Genomic DNA, 12,282 nt, shown 5'->3' with positions numbered 1-12,282 from the left:
CTCAACCAGTTTAAATCTCAGATGAAAGACCACAAGCTGTTAAATCCCAGCACCGAGACCCAAGTTAAGACATGGAGTTAGCCCCAAGCCCTCCCGCCCCTATCCCCCTGATTTAAACCACAAACACAGAAACGATTTAACCAGGGTCGTAATCTGTGAAAATTCTAGAAGCCAAGACCATTCAAAATATCACTGTTTCAAGTAAAATCTAGTAATAATTTTTAGGTCTAACAGAGAACAATTAATTACTCCATCTAATGCTCTGTTAAGGAAATCATTAACTACATTGTCCCTGCATTAACGACATTGTCCCCTCTCACCCTGCATATTTATTCTGTTAATTCCAGTTGTCTATTTGGTGACCTAGGGTACAAACCCGATAACGTCACCATCCCCTACTTATTTCTTAGTTCCACCCACAAAGCCTCAGTGGATGAACCTTCGGTTATTTTATCCCTGATCACTGCTGTGATTCTCACCTTAACCAAGCATGCAACAACTCCTCCGCTCCTTCCAATACGTCTGGCCCTCCTTCAACACCTGTACACTGGTTCATTAAGTTGTCAGTCCTATCTCTCCCTTAGCCATTTTTTTGTAATGGCCATGATATCCCTATCCAATGTATCTGTCCACGCTCTGAGTTTATCGGCCTTACCTGTCAGCCGTCTTGCTTTGAAACAGAACCAATTCAATCCAACAGACATTCCTTGCTCACTGTTGTGTTCTAGCCTGACCTGCATGTCCAAATTACTATTTTTTTGATTATTATGTCTCCTTCCTGCCTCAGACTTGCTTCCCAGCTGTTCAGGATCCCACTTCTCCTACCAATTAGAGTTTTAACCCTCCTTTGTAGCACTGCCAAACCTCGGTGCTCCCCACCCCCCTCCAATCCAGGGAAAAACCGTTTGTCTTGAATAGGTCACCCCTGCCGCAGAAGAGATCCCAGTTATCTAAAAATCTGATCATGTCTCATAAACTTGATTGAGTTTTTTCAGAGAAGTAACAAAGAGGATTGATGAGGGCAGAGCAGTAGATGTGATCTATATGGACTTCAGTAAGGCATTCAACAAGGTTCCCCATGGGAGACTGGTTAGCAAGGTTAGATCTTAGAGAATACAGGGAGAACTGGCCATTTGGATACAGAACTAGCTCAAAGGTAGAAGACAGAGGGTGATGGCAGAGAATTGTTTTTCAGACCAGAGGCCACAAGGATTGGTGCGGGGTCCACTACTTTTCATCATTTACGTAAATGATTTGGTGGCGAGCATAAGAGGTATAGTTAGTAAGTTTACAGATGATACCAAAATTTGAGGTGTAGTGGAGAGCAAAGAAGGTTACCTCAGATTACAACAGGATCTTGATCAAATGGGTCAATGGGCTAAGAAGTGGCAGATAGAGTTTAATTTTGATAAATGTGAGGTGCTGCATTTTGGGAAAGCAAATCTTAGAGCACTTATACACCTAATGTAAGCTCCTAGGGAGTGTTGCTGAACAAAGAGATCTTGGAGTGCAGGTTCATAGCTCCTTGAAAGTGGAGTCGCAGGTAGATAGGATAGTGAAGAAGGTGTTTGATATGTTTTCCTTTATTGGTCAGAATACTGAATATAGGAGTTGGGAGGTCATGTTGAGGCTGTACAGTATATGGGTTAGGCCACTTTTGGAATATTTCTTGCAATTCTGGTCTCCTTCCTATCAGAAGGATATTGTGAAACTTGAAAGGGTTCAGAAACGATTTACAAGGATGTTGCCACGGTTGAGGATTTGAGCTATATAGGATGAATAGCCTGGGGCTGTTTTCCCTGGAGCATCGGAGGTTGAGGGATGACCTTATAGAGGTTTATAAAATCATGAGGGCATGGATAGGATAAATAGACAAAGTCTCTTCCTTGGGGTGGGGAGTCCAGAACTAAAGGGCATAGGTTTAGGGTGAGGGGGGAAAGATATAAAAGAAACCTAAGGGACAACTTTTTCACACAGAGGGTGGTACGTGTATGGAATGAGCTGCCAAAGGAAGTGATAGAGGCTAGTACGATTGCAACATTTAAAAGGCATCTATGAATAGGAAGAGTTTGGCCGGGTGCTGGCAGGTGGGACTAGATTGGGTTGGAATATCTGGTCGGTATGAACAAGTTGGACTGAAAAGTCTGTTTCCATGCTGTACATCTCTATGACTCTGTGACTGCACAGAGGGTATATGAAGCAAGATCAACATTAACAAAATCAACATTATTTGAAGTTAGAGAGGCCTATGCAGCAGGGAAGAAGCAGATCTTGAACCTGTTGGTGCTTGTGGTCAAGGTTCTATATCTTCTACCTGACAGAAGCATTGGAAGAGAACATTATTGGGTTGGGAGGGGTCTTTGGTGATGTTGGCAGCCTTTCCGCAGTGTGGAGCAGTGTATATGGAGTCCATGGATGGGAGGTTGGCTTCCATGATGGTCTGTGCTGTGCACACAAGTTTCTGTAGTTTCCTATGGTCCTGGGCAGAGCAGCTGACATACCAGGCCATTAAGGACCTGGATAGAATGATTTCCATGGTGCATCTGTAAAAGTTGGTGAGGATCCTTATGGTGAAAAAGGGATTGCTACTGAGGGCCCTAATGACTGATGGCTGGGGCAATGGAATGCAGGCACCCACATGTATCCAACAGAGCCTGATGGTGCTGGATCTGGTTCCCCATTGCAACTGCCAACTCCATGAAGGTAGCCAGACATTTGCATTCTTAAGGCAGCTGAGTCCCAGTGATATAGCTGCACTCCTGCACCCTCTGGAGTATGAGGGTCATTGCCTCTCATATAGCTCTCTGTCACTCCTGTTCCTCCCTGTGCATGTCGATGAAGCCCCTGTTTACTAACACCACAGGCTCTTATTTTGCCTGGGGCTGACCAGGAGGTTGTTATCTGACAGTCCTCCAAGTACCAACTGCCTGGTTGTTTCTTCCTCATTCAACTGTGAAGCTGTTGCACCGAGGTACTCACCAGTGAATGCTCCCAAACTGCGGAGTCAGTACCGTGGCTGTTGACAGATGGAAAAGTAGCCTTGCTAATGCTTCTTTTGATGCTTCAGTACCCTCATCCTCAGAAAGCTGGCAGAACAGGCCATGAATAGCCCAGCAGTACCTGAAAGACACAATAGAGAGAGGTCATCAGGCCAGTGGTTGGAAGTGAAATGCAATGAATGAAACTGACGGTAGGGTGAGAGCTGCAGTGGAATGAAGAGCAGTGCTTACTCATTGGTGGAACATGTATGTCTTGGTTCTGATCTACTCCTGCAAGGGCCAGGATTTTCTCCTCCTGGGAGAAAATGTCAAAAGGAGTAAATTACAGGCTCCTCCAAAGATGTGCATTTTAGGTGAATTGGCCATGCTAAATGCAGGATTACAGAAATAGGGTAGAGGCTGGATCTGGTTGGGATACTGTTTGGACGGTCAGTGAAGACTTGATGGACCAAATTGCCTCTTTACGCACAGGTAGGGATTCTATGATTCTTCTATAATTCTAGGTGGGTGAGGAGCCTAACGTTGGGCACACCTCCATTCATCTGGGCCTTTTCTGCTCTATTGTGGGCTATCTTCTCCTGGATTGAGAGACAAGTAGGAATTGAATGAAATGGAAGTGAGCTGGCACAACTGTTAGCGTTAGTACAAGTGGTACAAATGTGGACAGAGGGCTCCAGGTGAATGAGTAACAGTATGGAGGCCATGCAGTGTTTGGTAAAAGCCATGTGGGAGGTTGGAGTGTAATGTGAATGAGTGAGGGAAGATGCTGCATGCAATAGTGAGATTGGTAGAACATGAGCGTTGTTGGGAGGTAGGTGCAGTAGCAAGTTTGGTGAGAGTGAGGTAGCAGAGATAAGAGTGTGGTACTGGCAGAGCACACAGCATCATTGATCATCACGTGGCACCATTGGCTGTTCCTCCATGCCATGGAAACTGATCCAGGTGGCAACCTCAGACCACGCTGTCAGGATCTGGTGTCATGACCTTCCCTGCTGGAAACTGTCCTTAGTATCACCCTGTGTCACTGTTGGAGAACCAAACACAACGACACCTTCTAACTGAACATCTGTCAACAAGCAGAGCAGTTTCAGAATGCCAGTGCTCATCTGCGTGAACAGTGGCCTTTTAAAGGTGATGCAGATTCAGCGATGCTAGTCTTTTAGTGAATATTGACTGAGTGCCAAGATGTTTCAAGATTGGCACATGATAAGATGGAACTAGAATTTGACAATAGTGACAATAGTGGCAATAGTGGGTAATTATTGAAATTAGTTTGGTAAGATACAGTGACAATGTTTGCTCGGTCTCACAATGAAAATCCCACCAAAAACCTCAACCACTTTTCACAGATAAAGAAACATACAGCCTCTGTGTTAACTTACAACTTTCACCTGACTTCTCACTTTGTCAATATGTCTCCATCATCTTGAAGCTTTTTGTGATTCTGTTCACTGTGTGATTATCCTTACTTTGCAACCGGCGAATCTTAATATTGTACTACCATGCATAAATCTAAATAATCTTCATACTTACAGAATAAAAAATGGATCTAGTACTGACTCTTCAGGTGCACCTCTTACAACCCCATTCCCATCTAAATAAAACACTTTATGTGCTTTGCTGTCCATAGTTTTACATTTCCTTATATATCCATAATCAAATTTGCATGGGTTGCATAATTTTTAGACACTTTATCGAATGCCTCCTGAAAATCTACAGCATTTCCTTATTCCATAAATTAGTCAATTGGTCAAAAGCTGTCTTAAATTTGTCAAGGTCATTTGCTGTAACAAATCCAACCTGGCCATATCTAAGTACAGTACTCACAAATTTGATCTAGTTTTTCCAGTTCTCATTTACTTTGCATGCAAACAAATGTTTATGTAGCTTTTGCAGTTGAGGTATGACCTTGCTAGCTCCACAGGTGAGTTTCCATGAGTAAACTGGCTGGAAATGTTTTCTCCCACAATGCAAAAAAAATTTGATTAGAAAATTTAAGGAAGGAAAAAAATGTCTCGTAATGTTATAATTGTCTTGTGCATGTATCTGTTTCTGTGTGTGAGGAAAACATACAAGGTCACATAATAGATTCATATGTCTATTTGATCACATTTTTCTATAATGCTAATTAAAAAACCAAACTATGAGGCATTACATGCATGGATTTGTTTTCCTTCTTTACGCATTTCTTCTTCTGAGAGGGTTGATAATTATGGTGCTACTGTAAGGGCACTATTTGCCTTCCAATGGCTTACGTAAACAACAATATTGTATATGTAAACACAAAAGTTGAGTGTTGGCTGATTGAAGGAGATCATCACAGTTGAGCCCAATCTGACTCTTCTCCAAGTCTGCATGTGTACATTTTCTAGAAAGGTTACTGAATAAGCAATATCTTTAAGTTGCACCTGAACATCAGGTAATAATGAAAAAAAGAATATGTCATAATACTATTTTTTCAATAAAGGTATAACAATTGTATGGGTCTGGATTAGAGTGGTGCTGGAAAAGCGCAGCAGGTCAGGCAGCATCCGAGGAGCAGGAAAATCGACGTTTCGGGCAAAAGCAGGATGTTTCATTCCTGATGAAGGGCTTTTGCCTGAAACGTCGATTTTCCTGTTCCTCAAATGCTGCCTGACCTGCTGTGCTTTTCCAGCACCACTCTAATCTAAACTCTGATTTCCAGCATCTGCAGTCCTCACTTTTGCATAGCAATTGTATGAGTCCAGCTGTAGCTCTTTTTGCCTATTTTTAATAATTTGCATATAACAATAGGAAGAGGGCTGTTCTCAAAAAGAGCTGAAAAATTTTAAAAAGAAATTGTGTTTAATTATCATACACTCAATTGTTGAACAATCCACTGTAGATTAAACTAATAATTGCTGCAATCTGAGTTGAACATTGCAGTATTAAAAAATGCATTTCTAACATTCCCTTTTCAAATTACCTCAGTCCAGTTTCACTGTCTATAGCACTGAGGCTGCTCTAATCACTTATGGCACTTTATATGATAGCTGTGAGTCAAGATCACTTACTGACTTCTCTGCATCCTTTCTAATGTTCAATCTCTTCTATATCCTTTATCTTCTATAATTCTTCTATTACCTCTTGGGTAAAGTTGTTACTTGTTCCTGTCATACTCAATACATTGGGATCAATACATATGCAGCAATGTAGATTTTCCACTTCTACACAATTGCCTCCAAGATCTATCTTTGCACTATTCTTTTGTCTTGATACCTTCTGCTTCGAGAAAACATTATTGGGTTGGATATTCCTTGTTGCATTTGAATTGTTCTTAGCATCCACTGGTATTATACTACCAAGATATGATCTAGTTGTTTTCAGTGAGCTTTCTTTATTTTCCTGATGAGCTCAAGGCAGAAATTTAGCAGGCCACCACTGAAGGATGTGGGGAGAGGGAAAGCGAGAAGAGTTTGCAAGGTAGTGTGCAGAGGAAAGAATCTCTAACCAAGATTCAGTTGACAGAAAGATCAAAACAGCCATTCTGTGCAAGTATGCATGTAAATCAATGTAGTTCCAGTCTATGTAAATCTGAGGGCGATGCATCTACAGAGGACAGAGGCCATTATTTTAAGGACGCTTCAGTTAAAGTGATACTGTTTATACGCAGCAACAGAAGACTCCTAAAGGGGCAGAATGGTGGCTCAGTGGTTAGCACTGCTACCCCATAGTGCCAGGGACCCAGGTTTGATTCCAGCCTTGGACAACTGTCTGTGTGGAATTTGCACATCCTCCCCGTGTCTGCGTGCATTTCCTCCACGTGCTCCAGTTTCCTCCCACAGTTCAAAGATATGCAGTTTAAATGGATTGGCCATGCAAAATTGCCTATATTATCCATAAATGTGTAGGCTAGCTAGATTGGTTATGGGAAATGCAGGGTTACAGGGATAGGGAGGTGGGTCTGGGTGAGATGCTCTTCAGACAGTCAGTGTGGAAATGCTGGGCCAAATGTCCTGCTTCCACAGTGTAGAGATTCTATGATCCTATGACTAATCCCTGCAGGTCATGGAAATGAGTAGCCACATCCCCTCACTTCAGAAGTGTATTTTGAAAATTGGGTTGTAATCCCTGTGATGTGACACAGCTTGCATTCATTCTCTCTACTTTTATTTTAAAGAGGAAAGTGCCCAACAGTAACTACTCAATCACCCATGTTTTGTGAGGTGCAGTCATTAGCCAACCTCATTCAAGTTTCCTCCATAGCGAGAAAAGTATTTGGCCAGGATCAAAAGGCAACATGAGTCAGAGTCAAGAGGAGCTACGGAGTTCTTAAACAGCAGGAATGTTTTGAAATTTGCTGTGAATGAAACATTTCTACTTCTAACAGGATAATGTGGAATGATTTAGAGCAAAATGGTGGCTACTTATGTAATGTCTTCAAATGGCAGCCATGGAAGAAGCCTGTGAAGAACTGTTCAATGGCAGCAACAGATTGATTTGCTTCCTTGGTACTTGGAGGTACTTACTTGTTGATCATTTCCACCTCAAGTAAAACTATGAAATATTGTCAAAAAGGGACCAGGATGACAGGGCTCATTAGATATTGGGCTCAGAATTAAGCCAACTGAGGTTTTCCATTTTGGGCCATGCTAAGAGCTAGCACAATTCAGTCATTGTTTTGTGATGGAAGTAAAGCCTTCTCAAATATTATCAAGGGAACAAAACAAAGTGGCCTACTCTGAGCTACAGATAGGGTGCCTTGGGTAGCAGTGGACAGCAATTAGAGGCCACCTATATTGTTGGTTTATTCAGGTAATTTCAATTCTCCTCCTCAAAAATTCACAACAGGAGGTAATTTAATAGAAACTACTTGGACCCTCAAACTCTTAATACAATGTGAAAAAAGCCACATTTTAAAATGCTTTGATCTACACTAAAAATGCTTGAATTGTATTTAAGTACAGTCAAAAAAGACGAAGGAAGTTTGAAGTAAACTAACATATTTGAACAAAATAATATTTTTATGCATTGTTAAAACTTTATCTTTTTTTCTTATTAGGCTCACTATCCTCTATATAATTCTTAGGTATCCCTTTGCCAAGGTATCACCTATTGTTTGTGGCTACAGGAGAATAACAAGAAAAACGTCCTTGCAACAAACCACACCAGCTGCATGGATAATTTCCCAGAAGTTTTCCTCAGTCGTGAACAGGACTGGTCATGAGTAATATGTAAACTGGATTGAAAAATGATCCTTTTCTTCATTCACGTAGTGTCAAATATTAACTGTGCAAAAATATGCTAATTGGAATGCAAAATAATATCCCCTAAGTTATCAGATTCTGTAAACAAACACAATTAGTTAATTTATCTGTGCTATGGTGCATTTTTGTTATGAATCAGATCATTTCACAACCAGCAGCCCGAGACAAGTAAAACTAGACTGGATTGAAACTAAATTCCCAAGGTGAAAGGAAAGTTACAGAACAACCATACTATTCACTTCCCACATAACTGCTTTTTTAAAAAAAATTCATCTTTTCTTCAGTCTGATTGAAGTAGTTAATGTATACAGTATCTTCAATTCTATGTTCATAGTCTAGTGAAATAAATTGCAATATCAATTTCAGTATTGTCAAAACAGGACTATAGAAATGGAGTATTCTTTTGGGAAAAAAAATCAGGAGTAGAACTTTGTGGACTTCAGTTAGTTTCACTGTAAACCCTGGAGAAACATAAATGCCCATTCACATCATACATCCAGAGTTTCCAATGAATTTCGCTCAAAGGTACAACAGGAGACCAGGAACATCCTACAGAAATTCTCTCCATAAAAATTTCAAATTCCCCCATGCTCTCACCTCCTCTTAATTTCAGTAATGTCAGTAATGTCTTTCATCTCTACCACATACTGAGAACTCTGACTCTTGTGCCGCCCCCCCCCTTCCCCCCACCAAGTTTCTTCACACCACTTTCAGCTGTCTGGACCTTAAGCATGGAAATAATACTGATTACTAACCAAATAAAAATGTCAATGCAAAAATACAGCTGCCTCTGCTGAGCAGTCTTGTGAATCATCTTACTCCTGCTAAATAAATTTAAGCTTAACATTGTCCAACAGCAAATTCCACTAGCTTTAAACAAGATTGTGTTAACAACACAGGGAAGGAATATAACTCTTAAGTCTTACCTTAAATCTAGTTCCTGAAGTATTAAAATGTTAGCACAATAATGCGAACAAAAGAATGCTTTCATTCCCCAAGTAATCTCTCCTCCTCATCTGAAGACATTAGTAAAAGCTATACCATGAAAGGAGATGAGTACAATAGTCAGCATCCCTCTTGGCATCCAGCATGACAGAGAATGAGTAGAGCTGACAGAGAACACGACAAGGTGGTCAAAGACCAAGTAGCAGGAGGGTAATAAAGTCTCTGAAGAAGGCCATAAATCAGATTGTTCAGCCAGCAACTCTCTGAGCTGAACTTTAGTGAGTGATAGAATTTGTTGATCGGCTACCGATGATGGAAAGTGCATTGTGAGGCTGGTGGTGCAATGGGTGGAAAACAGCATTTAAAGATGTATTTACTGACCTTGACCATTTATGTGAGGTTATTGGACTTTTTGCAGCCCTGAATTAAGGTCCTCATGTCTAGAGTCCAGGCATTGACCATCACTGCTATCTGCTCTCACTGCCTATGCTTACTTAATTTGTCTGTGTGGCCTTGATCCCTGTGGGCAGACAATCTCTCTCCTCCTGACCATCAAAGCATGCAAAGCAACATAAGAAAACTTTTGAAGCATGCTCTCTGTCTTGTCTGTATGCTACCTGCATGGGAATAACAGGGCACATTTTTATTATGCACTACAATACCTACATCAGTTTTTGGGACCTGCCTAATTTTGTGGCCTTTATATTTAGGAAGAATAGGAATTATAGATGCTTATCAGAGACAAGAATACTGCTACATATATCAGTTAAAGGACATATGGAAATAATTTCCTACTGGTATATTATCAAAAGAGAACTCTTTTATGTGCAGTACAAATGGACATCTGAGTGTACTTGATGGAATGCAGAAATCTAGCATTAATATATATCAATTCAATCCTCTTTAACCATAGGGGATCAGGGACATGTGATTTGTTGAAAACATGATGCAATACCAATTTTGCATCAGATTCAATTTTTATGGGAACTTGGACACAAAACAAATTTACCTTGCCAGCGCTAAGATGTTCTTGTTTCCCAAAGTCAGTTTTGTAGAAGCTAACTTGATTCAATGCCAATGTTCATTTAAAGTGTTCACAGTTAACTAAAGAACCAAACTGCAGCTAGTTCAATTCAATTAAAAAATAGTAGACTCCACAGACACTGGAATCAAGCTGGATGTAGCCAACCAGTATCACTCAGGACACTGAACATTCTTTGAAAACTGCATGAAAATGTCTATGGCAGGAGAAATCATGATTGTTCCATGATCATTTTAAAAATAATGGACCAGACTTTACATAGTTTAGCTCAGTGGAAGACAGCAAGTAGCATTAAATACAGGAAACTAGACATTTAAAGAAACAGAAAAACTTTGAAAATACAGAAAATTGCAGCTCATTCACCTCAACAGGAACTGAGATTCACACACATAGATCAGTGGTAGCCTAATGATGGAAATATGTTGTTGACAAAGGAGAAGAAGAACAGATTGTTAGGATACCCAAAGCAAAAGACAATGGGAGTACGACTGGTGTTAGATAGATAGAGTGCTAATGTTAGATAGTGTGCTAATGGTAGATTTTTTTTAATTTCAAAAATATACTTTATTCATAAAATATTTTGATGATCTGTACAATTGGTCATGCCATACATACGTAAACATTCCATTTCTTGGCTACAGAGACAGAGTAATCATTCATATATACAGGTCTTCTAATGGTAGATAGTGTGCTAATGATAGTATGCTAATGGTAGAGCAAGGAGCTGGTTTGGAGGTAGTGGTCAGGTTGACTTTCTCCTCTTTAAAGTTGTATTAAGGAAAGGAAAGATTTCTAGCTGTTTTGAAAAAATAAACATGAGTAATTTCCGACTTGGCTTAAATTTAGAATAAGAATACTTTTACTAGGATTTACAAGGATGTTGCCAGAATTGGAGAGTTTGAGCTATAGGGAGAAGCTGAATAGGCTGGGGCTGTTTTCCCTGGAGCGACAGAGGCTGAGGGGTGACCTTATAGGGCATGGACAGCGTAAATAGACAAGGTCTTTTCCCTGGAGTGGGGAAATCCAGAACTAGAGGGCATAGGTTTAGGGTGAGAGGGGCAAGATTTAATAGGGACCTAAGGGGCAACTTTTTCATGCAGAGAGTGGTGCATGTATGGAATGAGCTGCCAGAGGAAGTAGTGGAGGCTGGTACAATTGCAACATTTAAAAGGCATCTGGATGAATAAGAAGGGTTTAGAAGGGCAAATGAGACTAGATTTATTTAGGATATCTGGTCGGCATGGACAAATTAGACCGAAGGGTCTGTTTCCAAATTGCACATCTCTATGACTCTATAATGGCCTGGCAGGAGAGCTCAGTCCCATGTGTATGTGGGAAGACTGAGATGCGCTTGGCAGTCTGGATGACCACATCTGCATGAAGTGCCAATGGTTTCAGTTAGAGCGCCAGTTAGAGGCACAGCACACCAAGAGTTACATGGGTAGCGTGTTTCTAAATGTGGTCACCCCACAACTTGAGGAAAGACAATCAGAGAAGGAGTGTGTGACCACCATTCGAAAGAAGGGAGGCAGGTAGTCCAGAGCTCAGTAATAGAGAGTGGGAGAATAAAGAGAGGAAGACTGTTATAGGAGGAGGCTCAGAAGTGAGGAGTATAGACAGGCATTTCTATAGCCACTGATGTAACTCCAGAAAGATGTGTTGCCTCCCTTGGGCCAAGTCAAAAATGCCACTGAAAGCTGCAGGGCATTGTGAAGGGGAGGTGAACAGTCAGGGATCATGGCTTACATCAGGGCCAGTGACACAGTTAGAAAAAGGAATAAGGTTCTGCAACAAGAATGTAGAGAGGGGTGGGTAGCAGATTGGAAAGCAAGGCCTCAAATGTTGTACTCTTTGGATTACTCCAGGTGCCACATGCTAGTAAGTGAATATGCAGATATAACAGATTAATGCTTGGCTGGAGAATTGGTTTGAAAGGGAGGGCTTTAAATTTCTAGATCACTGTATCCATTTCTCAAGGAAGATAGAACCTTCCATATCCAAGTAGTTGTACCTGAACCAGAATGGAGGAATATTCCTTACAAGGGTGAGGTAGGGATGGTGGGGAGGG

General features: G+C 40.9%; 1 protein-coding gene across 1 annotated transcript in view; it reads right to left on the bottom strand.

The window, feature by feature from the left end:
- dpt (dermatopontin) overlaps positions 1-10,789 on the bottom strand; it is a 54,378-nt gene extending 43,589 nt beyond the window's left edge. Inside the window, exons 1-2 of the mRNA XM_043700889.1 lie at positions 9,154-10,789; positions 2,980-3,120 (exon numbers count right to left, since the gene is read on the bottom strand). Of these exons, the coding sequence (XP_043556824.1) occupies positions 2,980-3,120; positions 9,154-9,218 (206 nt within the window). The 5' untranslated portion in view covers positions 9,219-10,789. The remainder of the gene's footprint in view (positions 1-2,979; positions 3,121-9,153) is intronic.
- Between the last annotated feature and the right edge of the window lie 1,493 nt (positions 10,790-12,282).

Source organism: Chiloscyllium plagiosum, chromosome 12, assembly GCF_004010195.1.
Source record: "Chiloscyllium plagiosum isolate BGI_BamShark_2017 chromosome 12, ASM401019v2, whole genome shotgun sequence".
NCBI lineage: Eukaryota > Metazoa > Chordata > Chondrichthyes > Orectolobiformes > Hemiscylliidae > Chiloscyllium > Chiloscyllium plagiosum.
The sequence above is the reverse complement of the archived record's forward strand: the minus strand, read 5'-3'. Positions and strand labels throughout refer to the sequence as shown.